At 46.8% G+C, this 17349-nt stretch overlaps 1 protein-coding gene across 1 annotated transcript in view; it reads right to left on the bottom strand.

Moving 5' to 3' along the window:
* The window catches only part of TNFSF8 (TNF superfamily member 8), a 34723-nt gene extending 33241 nt beyond the window's left edge, over window positions 1-1482 (bottom strand). Inside the window, exon 1 of the mRNA XM_066610904.1 lies at window positions 1154-1482. Within this exon, the coding sequence (XP_066467001.1) occupies window positions 1154-1342 (189 nt within the window). The 5' untranslated portion in view covers window positions 1343-1482. The remainder of the gene's footprint in view (window positions 1-1153) is intronic.
* Window positions 1483-17349: the final 15867 nt, after the last annotated feature.

The following is a 17349-nucleotide window of genomic DNA, read 5'->3' as shown; positions in this document are numbered from 1 at the left end:
CTGTGAGGTAGGGAAGATAATGAGTCCTAGGGAAAGGTTGGTCAAAACTATGGGCACTTAATGTCTTGTCCAAGATCATCTAAGTCCTTTTGTCATTAAGGGCACAATCCTAACCAACTTTCCAGCACTGACTTAGCCACAATGCAGCCCCCAAGGTAAGGTAGCAAACATACCCTTAGCTTGAGGAGACCCCCTTGACTACCTCCCCACTGCAGGATGCAGTGCACACCACACTGGCACAGCTATGTCAGTGCTGGGAAGTTGGTTAGGATTGCACCCTAAATCTCTGAGCATGGGTGGGGATCACACCAAACTGGCGCTTCACCACAGCTTGTTGAACCTTGCAGAAAATGTGAGAATTGGTTTTCTGAGGGCATATAGCAACATGCAGGTACACCATCCACACAGTTGGGAATCCTGTTCAGTCAGTGTTCCGGACTGCACAGAAGAGACTGCGCACAAAGAAACACTGTGGTTGCTTTTGGTTCAACACAACTGGGGCAGCCCAGCCAGTGTGATTTCCCTCTCCTCCTCCTCCTCCATGTGCAGAGTAGACACCTGTTTTTGTGCCCCACTACTTTTGTGCCTCCAGTGTTTTCGGAGGCATCTAGTTGACCCCTGCAAGAAACAGGAATCTAGGCTTGGCGGTGATAATTCTGAGTGGTGTTTGAAGGACAATTCCAAGTTCTTCTTAAGGCAAAACATCTGAGATGGTTCAATTGGCCTTGGAAGACAATTGAAATTTCTTGGGAGGGGTTCAGCATCTTAACCAGCATCTCAAACACCCAGTCTCTGCATATTATTTAAAAAGGGATTCTGCTAGTTCATAGGGCTATATGCAGCTATTAGCCATGATCAAACAGTTGGAAGAGACCTTACAAGATCATTGTCCAACCCCCTGTCCATGCTGGCTGTCTGCCACTATAGCAGCCCCATTTTTTTGACCTTTGATTAGAGGCTGAAACCAAACATGGCACTCAAACCCAAGCATTGTTGTCTGCAGACCGGTTTTCTGCAACTGAGTGAGTTTTTGAGCTCTTCAAGCCAAGTCATTGACAATGAAATCTGTGCCTTGGAATCCTGAGCGTCAAGGCTTTCCACAAGCTTCGGGACTGAAGGAAGACCCAAGGAAATTAAGTGGGGAGTCACTTACCGTCCTTTGAAGAACTAAGACCAGGATGGTTCCCAAAGCTGCAAGGAGGCATAAGGTGAAAGATGCAATCACAACGTAAAAGTAGGATTGGATTGGGGCGTTGAGTTGTCTGGTCAGGTTTTTCTCGCTCATGTCTTCCTGAGGACCATTCATTTGTAGGAAGCGTTTCTGCTCTGGTTGAAAGCTCATCCCTTTATGAAGTCCTCAGCGGCTCTCCCCATATCTTTCTTTGATCGCCGTCAATCTGGCACTTCTGTTCCTGATAGGATTCCCCCACATCCTGAACCATGTGACCTGGAAAATATAGATTCATCGCTCAACCTGTGAAGAAAAAGAAGCGATCCGGGGGCGTGAGGTGTGCGTATTACAGCCTTGAAGAAGAGAGCGCGTGCCCTTGCTCCCGGTGGAGCACTCCACAAGGACAGGATTTGTTAGGTGTGTCCATCAGTGAGGAGTTGTGGGACCAGTTAGCAGCCGGTAGCAAAAAAAAACCCCCAGCTCTTTATTCTCTGCTCAGCAGGTTTCAAGTGAACACGACTGTTTGGTTGATAGCTTCCTGTTTCACGAAGTGCAGTCTACTTCCTTTTTTCAGCATGCAGAGAATGGGAGGGTTGTGACAAGATGACACTGAAAGAGTTCCCCTTTGCATCTCCAGAGAGCTGGATTCCCAGAGATTGCTGGTTCACACTCATTTTTAGAGACTGGTATGGGTCCCCGTGCTTGTATCGGTTGGAACTGATGAGTGGGACTTTTACCCTTGTTTCCACTGACTTTTCCACCATTTGTGAGGCCAGATATCCCCAGGAACTCTGTAAAGTGGCTCCAATATCTGCACAGTGTATGGAACTAATTCTGCCCAGGTTAGCAGTCTCCTGCCTTCCTCGAAGATCAACACCAGTTGTGTATAACTATAAATGTGGGGGAAAGAACTGGGGAACTAGTCAAGTCCCACCTCTGCAGTGAGGCATAAGAAAATAGTTATACACAACTGGAAAGGTTGAGGGAATTGGTATGTTCAGCCTGGAGAAGGGAAGGCTGAGATGATGGCACTGTCCAAATACCTGAAGGACTGTCAGGTGGAAGAATGGACAAATTTATTCTCAACAGTCTCTGAAAGCAGAACTAGAGCAGAGGATTCCAACTGGGCATCAGGAAGAAATTCCTGGTGGTCCGGGCAGTTCGGCTGTGGAACTGATTGGAGGTGGTGGATTCCCTCTCACTGGTGATCTTCAAGCAGATAAGGACCTGTTTGAGATGCTCTAGGAGGACTTCCTGCCACAGGCAGAGGCTTGAACTAGATGACCTATTTGAACCCTTCCAACTCTGTGATTTTGTGATACTATGATATGCAAAGCTAGGATTATTTTGCTCATCAATCCCTATCTGGGACTGAGTCAAGAACCTTCTGTATAGCACTTCCTTCCAGGTCCCCAGGTGCCAATTTGTTGCCTGTTCACTTCATTTGCATTTAGCTTTCTAGAGTTCCCAGGAAAGCATTTGGGTTTTCAGCAGTGTGTGCATCTGAGAACTGTGGCTGCCTCCCTCCTCACCCCAAACTCCAGATCACCCCAAACTCATATAAAAGGACACATTAAAATATGCACCGTTCTCAGTACAGATCATTTCAGAATCCCATTTCTACCTTCCTTCTATTGGGAGAACTGCCCATGTCCTACTACTACCTGCTGTTAAACTACGTCAAAACCCCTTATCTGTTTCACCTCTTCGGTTGAGGAGCTTCTCCCAACACAAGCATTTCTCTCTCTCTCCTTTGTATTGTGACTCGATTGCACAGATAATCTCACTTAAGTACAAAGGCAGCATGGACCAGTGATGAAACTTTCTCCAGAGCTCTGCAAAAACTCAGAGGAGCCCTTTCACTGCAGACCCGAAACTGACAATGAGGTGGAAATCTCTTGTAGACCTTTTCTGCAGCTGTCAGCTGTCACCATACTTCCTTGACAGTACTGTCTACAAATCTCTGTGTTTGTGTGCAAGGCATTGTATATCCAAGTGCATCTATTTTATTTTTGTCCACAGTTCTTTGTCTCGGGCCTGCTCCCTGCAGGACGCTGTGTTGTTCCAGGGTGTTCTGGGGGCAGGAAAGAATGCATGTACAGCTTCAGTTGAGAAGACAGGACCATAGCACATGTTTTTCCAGGTAGAAAATCCCAGGTTCAGACCTTGGAAACTCTGGCTGAAAGGATTCCAAGCAACGGAACTTGGAAAGACCTCTGCAGATAGGCCTTTATCATTGGTAGACCTTTACTATCAGTAGCTCATGCCGGAGATGGTGCCAAGCTAGTGAATCATAGCAGAGTAATGATTCACTACTATTTTGCAAAAGAACATCCCAGGTCCAATCTGTAGTTGAAAGGAGCAGGAGATTGATGTCAGTGATCTGCTGTCTTTCAGAGTTTTTTTTGTTGTTGTTGGCAACCTTCAGTCTCGAAAGACCATGGTATCGTGCTCTGAATGGTGGTTCTGGAACAGCGTCTAGTGTGGCTGAAAAGGCCAATTCAGGAGTGACAATCCCTTCCACACTGGGAGCAAGTGCAGTCTGTCCCTGGTCTGTCTCCCTGGCTATGGGCCTTCCTTCTTTGCCTCAGACTGTTGGCCAAGTGTCTCTTCAAACTGGGAAAGGCCATGTTGCACAGCCTGCCTCCAAGCGGGCCGCTCAGAGGCCAGGGTTTCCCACCTGTTGAGGTCCACTCCTAAGGCCTTCAGATCCCTCTTGCAGATATCCTTGTATCGCAGCTGTGGTCTACCTGTAGGGCGCTTTCCTTACACGAGTTCTCCATAGAGGAGATCCTTTGGGATCCGGACATCATCCATTCTCACGACATGACCGAGCCAACGCAGGCGTCTCTGTTTCAGCAGTGCATACATGCTGGGGATTCCAGCACGTTCTAGGACTGTGTTGTTAGGAACTTTGTCCTGCCAGGTGATGCCGAGAATGCGTTGGAGGCAGCGCATGTGGAAAGCGCTCAGTTTCCTCTCCTGTTGTGAGCGAAGAGTCCATGACTTGCTGCAGTACAGAAGTGTACTCAGGACGCAAGCTCTGTAGACCTGGATCTTGGTATGTTCCTTCAGCTTCTTGTTGGACCAGATTCTCTTTCTTTCAGAGTAGACAATAAGATTCCCATAGACTGTGCCAGCTCAGATAGGGCTGTGGTTCAACCACTCTCTTTCCATGTGAAGATGAGGGTACAGCACCTGTTTTGTCTTCCTAGCGCTGGTCCATTTAAAGGCAGCTTCCAGTGTTGTTGGTTGAGATCCCCATCAAGGTTCCTGCTCTTGCCTCTTGGATGGGTTTGTAGAATTCCTGATTTTAGGAATGGGTTAAGTCAGAATGCCAGATGTAGGGGAGGGCACCAGGATGAGGTCTCTTGTTATCTGGTGTGCTCCCTGGGGCATTTGGTGGGCCGCTGTGAGATACAGGAAGCTGGACTAGATGGGCCTATGGCCTGATCCAGTGGGGCTGTTCTTATGTTCTTATGTTCTTAACTGAAATTGTTTTCTGGTTAAAAGGGTGGGGTGAGGAAAAAGAACCAGGCAGAATGACTCAATGCAAAACAGACATTGTGGGGTGGGGGAGAGGAAAGAGCAGAGCTGCAGAGAGCTGTTGATGGGAAGCATTATTCTCCAAGGAGAGAACATTGTGGGTACCCAGGACCCAATCCTATTGAATTTTCAAACACCTTTGTAGCTGCATTATAGCCCCAAGGTAAAGGAACAAATGCACCCATACCTTGAAGAGGTCTCCCCATCACAGGATGCAATGCATGCCCCATTGGCACGGCTGCACTGGCACTGGAAAACTGGATAGGATTGGGCCCCCAGGGGCTCTGTTCTTCAGAAGAAATGAATGTATATTTTGTCAGTTTTGTGTGAAACTAGGTTATTTTATATGCCTACCATGTTTTGGCAACTTATGATATAAGCCTAGTTTGTTCTGACTTAGGGATTTTAATAGAATGGCTAGATATTTTATACAAGGCCTAGCATGTTTTGGGAGGAGTACAAAACAAGCCTGCTTCAATCTGACTTGCTATACTTTATGTAGGACAAATTGATTTTGCGTAGATCAAGGGTAAGGCCACACCTGGAGTTTTGCATCCCGTTCTGGCCACCACATCTCAAAAAGGACCTAGTGGAACTGGAAAAGGTGCAGAAGAGAGCGACCAAAATGATTACAGGGCTGGGGCACCTCCCTTATGAGGAACGGCTACAGCGTTCGGGGCTCTCAGTCTAGAAAAAGGCACTTGAGGGGAGCTTGATTGAGACATACAAAATTAGGCAGGGGATGGAGAGAGTGGATAGAAGGATATTCTTTTTCCTCTCACACAACACCAGAACCAGGGGACATCCACTAAAATTGAGTGTTGGGAGAGTTAGGACAGACAAAAAGAAAAAGATTGCCCTCCCCTGGCAATCTGAGGTAGCCTACCTCTAAAACCAAAACTCTAGCCTAGTCCTGTGCTTGAAACAGGGAACTATGCAAAAATCCAGTGCCCCCCTCTCACATGGCATGGTCCATTCTACTGCATGCTTACCCTAAAACAGGGGTGTCCAAAGTTTTTGGCAGGAGGGCCACATCGTCTCTCTGACACTCTGTCAGGGGCCAGGGAAAAAAAAAAGAATTAATTTACATTTAAAATTTGAATAAATTTACATAAGTTTATATAAATGAATATATTAAAGATGAACTTATATGAATGAATGAAGGTCTTGCAATAGCTCAAGGCCTATAAAAGGCCTTGCACGAAGCAAGGCTGGCCTTTCCTTTGCTGCCACTACTGCATCATAGATGTGAAACAGCTAGCAGTGGAGGGAGCCCTCATCCCACAGCTCATGCTAGAGGTCAAACAGTTGCCCTCACACCGAGAGCAGTTCTGTCGGTCCAGTGTGAGCTCCAACAAATCTCTGGAGGGCCAGAGACTCATTGTAGACAGGGGGCTTCCTGAGGGCCGCATTGAGAGGCCTCAAGGGCTGCAAGTGGCCCCAGGGCCGGGGTTTGGGCACCCCTGCCCTAAAACCTTGCACATACCTAGTCCTTACAGGTGAGTCAGTACTGCCATCAGCCTCATTACCTCCATACGACAGGTAGAGAAAAACGAGGGACTGGATTGCAAAGGCCACTGTGGAGGGTTTCTTTAGGGGACAAAAATAGAATAAGATAAAAGGACATAGAAAAAAGCCCAAATATATACCAGGAACCCAAATCAGAGAGAGGAAGACCAACCTAGGTGAGGGAGGTGGAAGTGGGCGTTGCGAGAGAAGGCAGGAAACCTCAAGGGAAAGAAACACAGCTCTGGAATTTTGAGATATCAGACTCAGCATTTTAATGGCAGTTGATAAAGATCTGTCTGTCTCTCTGTGATGGTTGTGGTGCCGTTACCTCTTTGTGACTACAAACAGAAGCCATTGTTTCCAGTGTGACATTTCCACTGGGGGTTTTGGCTTGGGCATGTGTGTACATTAAAAAACAGACCTTGAGATGATGATCAGGCACTGAGAAGCTTGTGGGGACTCCTGTGGCCTTGGAGCTGCTGTCATTCCAGGAACCCCAATTCTGAAAAGTAACAGAGAGGATACATCACTGTCACAAAGAGCCAGTTCTCATAAGCTGGTGATGGAAGCGTTTGATGAGATCAAAAAGAGCGGTTTGGTTCTTCTATACAGCCTCCCTTTGAACTAGGAGTGGGTGGGTTGTTCCCATTCCGTTTCTTTGCGGGCCTGTGGGTGCTCTGTGCCCTATATTTCACTCTTCATCAAGTGTGGGTTGTTCTCAGGCTGTGTGGGAATCAAGTGTGGGTTGTTTCAAGGGCATGGCAACCACTTTGCAGGTTGAAGATCTCAGGTTCAATCCGGGATGTCTCCCTTGTCAGTAACAAGGGACGGTCCTTTGTCTGGACGTCTCTAGGTAGCTCTGGGATGGTCCCTTGTCAGAAACTCTGGAGAAAGGCTACACATTTGTTTAGGGGATGCTGAGCTGGGTGAATCAGCAGTCTGACTCAGTGCAAGATGACTGGAGAAAAGGACAATTGCTCAGTGGTGGAACACTTGATTAGAATAGGGAAGGCCCCAGATTCAAGTCCTGACGTCTTCACTTAGGACTGAAAGGGAGATAGTGGAGATAACACCAAGCTTGATGGGCAAATGGGCTCAGAACCTTTAAAAACTAGCTTTGTATATGCAAATAATTTCCAAAATTAATACTAGTGTAGGAGGCTGTCCTTATTGCCACAGTGTCTCCTTAGACCCTGCTCCAAGTTCAACTGAGTGGAGGCTAAAGTTGCAGTTGTTTACACACACCTGGAAAGATGTTCTATTGAACTGAATGGGCGTTGTGAGTACACCAGCATAGGATTCTGCTGCAAGGGGGCCTCCATTAGGAGAAAGGCCAGCTCTGACATGCCCCCCCCCCCCGGTGTAGGGCTGGCCCAAGTCCTCTTGCCACCCAAGGTGGCATGCCAAATGTTGCCCCCTCTACCCAATGATGTGCTGGCCTCTGCTCCCCTCGTCTCCCATATTCTAGCTTGAGACTCTCCTCCCCTCCACCCTTCCTCTCTGCCCCCCTTTTCCAATCCAGATAATGGAAGGAGCAGTGGAGGCAATTAGATGTACAGAGATGAGCCCTCCTTTGTTAATCTGCTGCCTGAGTCGACTGCTTTAGTTGGCCTCCTGGATGGACTTCCACGACACTCTTCAGCCAGCGCAAGGGACTTGTGCTGGCCGAATAGGCACTCTGATTGTGCCTGCAGTTTGCATATTCTTAGGTAGCTATAGAAATAGATACAAACAGTGATACTGATAGATGCAGAGGAAGATACCGATTGATATATTAATAGTGATGAGACAGTAAATCCCATTGGACTTTGAGTCCCTGAGGCAGTTCATGGCTGAACACAGTCACGTTCTGGCAACTCCTGCGATGCCGCTGGAACCAACCGTATTGGCTTCTGCCTTTCCGTTGGACCATTTCAGCGACGTGGAGAGGGGAGGATTTGCTGCATGGGAAACAGTCTATCCTCCATACCTATTTTACCCAGGCTTCACGCACTGGAGAGGACACTCTGTTCCAGTACACCATTCAGAGCGCGATACCATAGTCTTCTGAGACTGAAGGATGCCGACAAAGTTGTGCTGTAAGCTACCTTGCTATTATATTATGCTTGTAAGCAAGCAAAATAGACTTTGTGGAGATCACCCACAATTTTGCAGTGACTCAAGGCCAGAAAAAAAAAAAAAAAAAGCTTCAGGTTTGGTCTGTTTAAAAAAAAAAAGTAATGATTTTTTTTAAACCAAGTTGATTCATTAGAATAAAAAACAAAACATGGACAAGGTGATAATTTTATTTTTTTCTCTTATTGTGAGACACCTTGGGCACCCTGCGGGGTGGGGGAGAGAAATGTCCTAAATAGAGAAATATTTAAGACATTTTTACCCCATTTTCTCCCCCCCCCCCCGTGGGGTACCCAAGGTGGCTCACAATAAACTCACAAATAACAGCAATAAAATATCATGATTAGAACCAATTAAGGGCCCAATCCTATACAACTTTCCACACCGGTGCAACCTCAATGCAGCCCCAAGGTAAGGGAACAAATGTTCCCATATCTTGAGGGGGCCTCTGCCTCCCCACCACAGGATGAAGTGCACTCCCCACATGGCTATACCAGTCCTAGAAGATTGGATAGGATTGGGCCCTAAAAGTTATAAATTAATCAGCAGAATTTGTGGGACTCTCCACACTGGGCCTGGAGATTAAGAGGTGTGGTGGGAAAGCCGCTAGTGTGGGCAGTTGTGTAATTTCAGCAGTTGCAGAAAATGACAATTAGGAAATATTTTTTTCCTTGATTCCTGAGATCTTATGTGTGGAATGAGACCCTGGTATGTGTGTGGGAGGGGATTTGTGTCACAGGTTGTACAGGGTCCAAAAGAATTAGTGTTCCATCCTGTTAACCTGAACAATGAAGAAATCAACAGTCAGGATCTGGACCCAATCATAGGATTTAAAGCAAGGGCGCTCTTTAGGCCAAGTAGCACTTTTTGGTTGGAAGCATCTGGCCTGGATGCCTTTAAAAGGGGATCGGACAAGTTTCTGGAGGAAAAATCCATTATGGGTTACAAGCCATGATGTGTATACGCAACCTCCTGATTTTAGAAATGGGCTATGTCAGAATGCCAGATGCAAGGGAGGGCACCAGGATGCAGGTCCCTTGTTATCTGGTGTGCTCCCTGGGGCATTTGGTGGGCCGCTGTGAGATACGGGAAGCTGGACTAGATGGGTCTATGGCCTGATCCAGTGGGGCTCTTCTTATGTTCTTAAGCATTTGTGATGGAGCTAATCCCTTGTTTGACTGAATGATGAAGAAATCAACAGTCAGGATCTGGACCCAATCATAGGATTTAAAGCAAGGGCGCTCTTTAGACCAAGTAGCACTTTTGGGTTGGAAGTATCTGTGATGGAGCGAATCCCTTTGTAATGCAATCCTTTTTTCTTTGCCAGTGGTGTGTGCAGAGTTGCCAGGCTAACATCCTGAAACTCAGACCAAACCCTGACACAGCCCACCCAAAGGGGAGAATGATGACATTCAGGGGCTAAAAAAGAGAGGAGGAGGCCAGCAGAATCTGCAAGAGATTGATTTCCACTTAATCTCCATTGGCAAGAAGTGATTGCATAACAGAGGCTTAGCTGCATCTCAGGTGTTTCTCAGGGTTTGGTCTGAGGTTTCAGGGTGTTCCCTGCAGCCAGCACAGCAGTCCTGGGGAGTCCTGGGGGTGCACTTCTGGTTTCATCATGAAAACCAGTGGTTTAAAAAAATTTTTTATGCTTTTTTTGGCACAGGGGGCCCTGCAGAGATCTCCCTGCACCCCTAGACCTTCCAGGAACTGAAGCGCTGGCTGCAGGTAAATAGAAAACCTCCATTGTGTCTCCAGCAGCAGCACAATCCTGGGGGTCCTTTGCTGCTTCCCCCCTCCCCTGCAACAACTTACAGTGCTCCTAATTCCTTGTAGGAGTTTGGAAAGCACTGCCCTAAGTATCATCCCGAGACGCCAGGTTCTTCCCCTGACTTGCTAAGTGCCATCTCCACCGCACCGTGGCACAGTAGTGCCAGAAACCACAATTGTTCTTTTATGATTGTGTTTATAAGCTTGGGATCTGAGTTGTTAGCCACAGTTGGCAAGCAAAGCAGCTTATAATTAAATTGTTGGCCGATAGCCCACTATGACTCCCGCTGCAGTGGGAGAGTATTTTGTTGTTGGCAGCCTTCAGTCTCGAAGACTGGTATTGCGCTCTGAATGGTGGTTCTGGAACAGCGTCTAGTGTGGCTGAAAAGGCCGATTCGGGAGTGACAATCCCTTCCACGCCGGGAGCAAATGCAGTCTGTCCCTGGTCTGTCTCCCTGGCTATGGGCCTTCCTTCTTTGCCTCTTTGCCTCGGTCTGTTGGCCAAGTGTCTCTTCAAACTGGGAAAGGCCATGCTGCACAGCCTGCCTCCAAGCGGGCTGCTCAGAGGCCAGGGTTTCCCACTTGTTGAGGTCCACTCCTAAGGCCTTCAGATCCCTCTTGCAGATGTCCTTGTATCGCAGCTGTGGTCTACCTGTAGGGCACTTTCCTTGCACGAGTTCTCCATAGAGGAGATCCTTTGGGATCCGGCCTTTTACATTTACTTTAGTAAATGTACTTTACATTTACTTCCATGTAAAAGGCCTCTGGTTTAGTGTCAGGCAAAATCTCCCATTAGGGCTGGGAAAGATCTTTTGAAACGGATGGAGACCCACTGCCAGTCAGTGTGGACATCAGTACTGTCCAAGTATATAGAATCTATATCTTTATATGATATGATATGATATGATATGATATGATTTGATAGATCAGGGGTGTCAAATTCATCTCAAGTAGTGGGCTGAATTCATGGTACCTGCTGGCAGCTAGGAGGCAGGGACATGCGGTGTGGGGGTGGCAGGTGAGGCAGAACTCCCCCATCATAGTCTGTGGAAAAGCACCACAGCCGCCCCACCTGTATACACCTGAAGAGGCTCTCCTTGTACCCAAGAAAGCAGGTGTCAGGAGAGCCTCCTTGGGTGTAAGCATACGGGGCAGCTCTGCCTCACCTGCTGCTCCTACACTTCGAGTCCCTGACAGTAGGAGGTCCGTCATGGGGGCGGCACAATGAGCTCTTGCACCAGGAGAAGCAATTCCTAGTGATGCCTCTGAAGGTGAGAAGAGGAGGAAGAGAAGACAGGGTATCATTTGCACCCTGCTGTTTCAGCTTCCTGTCCTTTGGCAGCTGGTGGTCTCGCTTGGCCCTTGTGTTCCTTCTGTGCAGTTTAACCAAAGCCAAACTGCAGGCACTTGGATTTTATTTTTGAGATCCCAATCTCTGCTGAGTGCAGAGTGAAAAGAGGGGCAACAGTTGTTTCTGCTGTTTCAACATGATGAAAGGAACTTCTCCAAGAAGTGTGGCATGTGTGGCAAGACAGCAGAGACACTAGGGAGGGGTGCTGCTGCTTCTTGATCTACACAGTGCTGGTCAACACACTGTAGAGTTGGGAAAGGTACACAAAAAGAGCAATGAAAATGTTTGGGGTCTGCATCACCTCCCGGTTGGGGCTTTTTAGCTTAGAAAATCTGTGACTAAGAGTGGGGGGACGTGACGTGGTTATAAAGCAGCACAGAGAAAGGAGATAGAGAAGAGGTTTTGCTTGCTTGTTTGTTTGTCTGTTGCAACCCTAAGATCAGGAAGCATCTAATGAAACTGTTTGGCAGAAGCTTCAGGATAAACCAAAGAAAAGACCTTCTTCGCCCAGCACATCTTTGATCTATGGAATTTGGTACCATAACGTGGGGCTGGCCGCTTGCTTTAATGGCTTTAAAAGTGGATGAAACACTTTGGTCTCTCTCTGGCTATTAGCCATGCTTGCAGGTGAATGGTGGGAGAGGGGTCTGCCTTTTCCCCCTGCTTGAGGTTCTCGGAGCAGCTGGAGGGAAACAGGGCTAGATGGATCTTGGGCCTTGACAGAACCTACATTTTTCCTTAAGACTGATTTGTATCGGGTTGTGTATCTTGAGGGCAGCAATCTTCTCTTTTCGAACAGGAAGAACCTTTTAGAAAGTGGATTCTCAATCATTTAAATAATAATAACAAGTACTATCTTAGTTTTTAATGAAATGGCAGGAGGTCTGGTCTAGAGGGTAGAGCCTCCATTTGCCTGAAGATTAACATCCACAAGGTCGCCAGTTCGAGGCCACCGGCACCGTGCGTCCTTGAAGCAGCTGGCAAGCTGCAGCTGAGCTGTTCCATCTGCTCGGAGCGTGGGAGGATGGAGGCCAGATATGTTAAACCAGATCGGAGTGTAACACCTTGAATGTGGTGGTTCTTGAAAGAGAGAACCTTCTTTCAATTTGTAAAAATCCCTGCGTGGATTTAATAAGCCTGCCTGTGTAAACCGCCTTGAATAAAGTCTTGAATAAAGACCAAGAAAGGCGGTATATAAATACTGTATATTATTATATTATATTATGTATTTTCAGACCCTTTGTAAAGTTTCATATTATGGTGCTGTTTGCATTCTGCGTGCATTTAATTGAGCATGCGATGTCTGCAACAGAAAGCCACTCCACCAGGCTTACCAAACAGGTAAGCCAAACTCCTGATTTCCATGAAACTTCTGCTTTGCATTTAACAACAAAGCAAACTTCTATTGCATTTATTACATTCCCACAGCCAGCCTTTCCTCCAGGAAGATCAGAGCTTATGTTCTCATTTAGGGCCTAATCCTTTCCAAGTTTCTAATCCTGATGCAGCAGCAATGCATCCATGAGGTAAGGGAACAAACTTTCCCTTACCTTGGGGAGGCCTCTGTGACTGTCCCCCCACCACAGAATGCAGCCTGCAGCCTATTGATATGTCTGCATCAGTGCTGGAAAGATGGATAGGTTTGGGCCCTTAGATCTGTGGCTAAACTAGATGGCACATGGCAGTTCTGTGATCAGGATTTCCTGTTGTCTTTTTTACAAAAAGCTGATTTGGGTCCATTGCCATTCTCCAGCCAATTACCTTCTTTTGGGTAGTTCCACTCAAGTCAGCTGGATACTCTGCTCTTTGTAGTCATTAGGACAGTGTTTCTCAAACTGTGGGTTGGGACCCACTAGGTGGGTCGTGAGCCAATTTCAGGTGGGCCCCCATTCATTTCAATATTTTATTTTTAATGTATTAATTAGACTTAGATGCTCCCATGGGGGTGTGACTGCATTTGTGGAAAGTTACAGACCTGTACTTTGAACAAGTTACCATGTATATTCTTTTAACAATGACAGTAAATGGGACTTACTCCTGGGTAAGTGTGGGTAGGATCGCAGCCTAGGATTGCAAAATTTTTTCCTGCTTGATGATGTCACTTCTGGTCATGACATCACTGGGTCCTGGACAGATTCTCATTCTAAAAAGTGGGTCCCAGTGCTAAATGTGTGAGAACCACTGGATTAGGACTTCTGAGAACACTGCTTCTCACGCCAGCTTGCAAACATGTATTTCCAGTATAATGCAAACTGGGAATATGTCTGTCTTAAGATACGAGGACCAGACACTACATCACATTGAGGGAATGCAGAGAAGTCTCGTCCAGGGAGCTGTTTAGGTGCATATTTGATGTTGCAGACTTTTAGGAGACTAAAAGTCGAGGAGGGACTCCACTTTGGCCGGAGTCCTAAGGTGTAGACTACTTTCAAATAATCCTTTGCCTGCCTGTACTCCTAGGATAGCCTTAATTGAATCACCATGTTTGCCGTCTCTCTCCTTGTCTGTTCTCTTTTCAGGGTAATGCACGGGAGTTACAGTAAAGGCACAGGAAATTGTGTGATTTGCTGCCTTTTTTCTTTCCGAGGAAAGGCTTTGTAGGAAGCCGGCACCCATTTACGTACGTCCCCCCCTCGCAGCCTCTGACTCTGCAACCACCAGCTGCAACCGTGCAGGCCAGAACGAAGGCCGCTTTTGATGTGGTCTTCGAGGCAGGCAGTAGCCACGTTCGGCGCTCGAGCTGGCTGCAAAAGCACCTTGGTGGCGCACGTCCCCCGTCTTCTGCATCGTCAGTGCAAGTTCTCTCAGTGCTCAGACCATGTGCTGCCTCGATATGTGGGACAGTGAGTGGTCTTGTCCAGCATGACCCTCTTTCCAAAAAATGCTGGCTCCAAAGTGCAGACACCTCCGACCCGTTCACAATGCTGGAGAAGGGGGAATGTTGTAAGCATAGGCTGTGTTTTATGATTACATAGCACTTCGGAGTAGGCAACTCGGTTCACATGCATCATCTCGATGTAGTCCTTACAACAGCACAGTAAAGCAAGCATGGCTGCAAAACTATACATACTTTGCTGGGAGTAAGCCCCACTGAGCACAAACTATTTTAGAAATGGGCCATGTCAGAATGGCCAGTTGCAAGGGAGGGCACAAGGATGCAGGTCTCTTGTCTTGTGCGCTTTCTGGGGCATTTGGTGGGCCGCTGTGAGATACAGGAAGCTGGACCAGATGTGCCTATGGCCTGATCCAGCAGGGCTGTTCTTATGTCCTTATGGGACTTGCCTCTGGGTAGACATGCATAGAATTGCACTGCAAGTCTTTTTATCCCCATATTGCAAATGGGGAAGACAGAGTCTGAGACGCAGTGGCTTGCCCAAGTCCCACTCTTAGGTTCAGGGCAAAGCTGAGATTCAAACCAGTGGAAGTAATGGTTCACAAATCCTTAGCTTTTCTGGTGGGCCATGAGATACAGGAAGCTGGACTAGATGGGCTTATGGCCTGATCCAGTGGGGCTGTTCTTATGTTCTAGTTTGCTTTACTCTTAGGGCCAAATTATGCATTTAATGTAACGGGCAGTTTGGTTGTTTTGTCTCCCTTCCTGCCTGATTGATTCTCTCTAAGCAGCTTGACATAATCAGGTGACAAAAATAATCAACCCACAGCTTCATGGCTTATAGCTATGTGATGTTTCACAGCTAATATAAATTAGCTTAGCCCATCTCCATAAAGTGTTCGGTACAAATTTGATGAAAGTGTTCGGTACAAATTTGATGAGCATTGACACTGACTTTGGTTTAAGTGTTGAAGCCAGCAAACCTCAGGGAAAGTTGCGACATCCCCAAAATGACTCTTAAAGAATGCTCCTGGTTATTACACAAAGCTGGCAGGTTAAAAATCTAATCCTTGGAAACATATCCTGTGGTCTACAAAGTGAAGCTTTGGGTGTCAGCTTTGAATGGTGGAGCTTGTCTGCCACCTTCTGTTGAAAGTTGATACAAAAATTATCTTTAAAAAAAGTTTTGGAGACATTAAGGTTTAGGGCAAAATAGGGCGACTGGAGGATTTTTGTTGATAAACATCTTGTAATGTTTTGGGGAGGGCAGCTCATCATGCTTTGTGCTGTGGTTGTTGCGACCACCCCCTCCCCAAGAAATTGCACTTGTCTTACAGAAATGTATTTGGTTCTGCACAGCACCTAGGGATGGATGGGCTGGTTTTCTGGCTCCAGGGACACATTGGGGTATGGAAATTATACAGTGCTCCGTAATATGTCCAGATCATGTATATATCTGGACATTACTTTGCCCACCTCTGGCCTAGGGTGACTTTTGGCTCTCAGTAACTGCAGAATATGGAATATGATCGGCACATAGCATAGAGCAAGGCTGTGCTTTAATTTTTTTTAATTGTCTTTTTGGGCTTTATTCCAAAGAATATGGTACTGAAAGACTGAAACTTTTGGGCAGCAATCCTAACCTCACTTTCCTGGGAGTAAGTCCCATTGAACACAATAGGACTTGCTTCTGACTACTCAGAAGTAAGTCCTATTGTGTTCAACGGGACTTACTCTCTGCTTACCTGCTTAGGTTTGTTCCCATAGTCATATAACCCCTGAGTAAGAGGCACTTTTTAAGTGGGTGCTCTTATAAATAAAAGATTTAGTGGGGGGGGGGGGAGAAACTGGCCCTCCTCACCCCAGCACTGTCTTTTCTAATGGCTGTCTGCTGGTATTCTTTTGCATCTTCTTAGATTATGAGCCTTTTTGGGACAGGGAGCCATTAGTTGTTTGATTTTCTCTGTAAATAGCTTTGTGAACTTTCCGTTGGAAAGCGGTATATAAATACTGTTAATTGTTGTTGGCAACCTTCAGTCTCGAGAGACTCTGGTATCGCGCTCTGAAAGGTGGTTTTGGAACATCGTCTAGTGTGGCTGAAAAGGCCAATTCGGGAGTGACAATCCCTTCCACACTGGGAGCAAGTGCAGTCTGTCCCTGGTCTGTCTCCCTGGCTATGGGCCTTCCTTCTTTGCCTCTTAGCCTCAGACTGTTGGCCAAGTGTCTCTTCAAACTGGGAAAGGCCATGTTGCACAGCCTGCCTCCAAGCGGGCCGCTCAGAGGAATCTCTTCCAGGCCGGGTTGATGCAAACGCATCCAACAGATGGGAAATACTGTTAATAATAATAATAATAATAATAATAATAATAATAATATTTATTTATTATTAACGTATTTACACAAACATATTCAAATCCTGAATATCCTTATTTATCATGGCTAGTGGTGTAGCTAGAGGGGGTGCAAAGCACTAAGTTTTCCAGGGAGCCTCACCTTGGCGTGCAAGTGGCCTTTCCTGGTAGGGAGCAAAAGGCTTCACTGGGAGAGGAAATATAAGGAAATGGGAGAGGCTTGATGTCATGGTGAAATCTCAGGTGGCAATCAGAGGAATGAGGTGAATTCCTCAGGTGGCAATCAGAGAAATTTTTAAGGCCTGTGCAAAATCACCATCACCATCTGTCTGGGTGACTGTCAATCATCTCAAGGGCAGTTCATCTCAAGGACTGTCAATCATCTCAAGGACACTTACAAGTGTTATAGGTGTCTGCTTACAAGACACCCATAAAAAACCCATGGCAGGTTATCAGTGTTGAACTAGTGGCCAGGGGGCTTGCCAACTGAAACCATGAAGGAGATTTGCTCTAAGAAAGCTTGCCACATGGAGGTGGCCAAATTTCTGTCCTTCCACTGCCTTCTCCTGAATACAAGTGTACTGCAAGAAGCCGTCTTGAGCTTGTAGTAGGCCGTGACTGGGAAATCTAGCCCAGGACAGGCTATTTGGACTGGTGATGGCTTCCCAGGTCTCTGGCCAAAGACATCCTCGCTGCCAGCGAT

The sequence above is a fragment of the Tiliqua scincoides genome, chromosome 16 (genome assembly GCF_035046505.1).
Source record: "Tiliqua scincoides isolate rTilSci1 chromosome 16, rTilSci1.hap2, whole genome shotgun sequence".
Classification (NCBI taxonomy): domain Eukaryota; kingdom Metazoa; phylum Chordata; class Lepidosauria; order Squamata; family Scincidae; genus Tiliqua; species Tiliqua scincoides.
The sequence above is the reverse complement of the archived record's forward strand: the minus strand, read 5'-3'. Positions and strand labels throughout refer to the sequence as shown.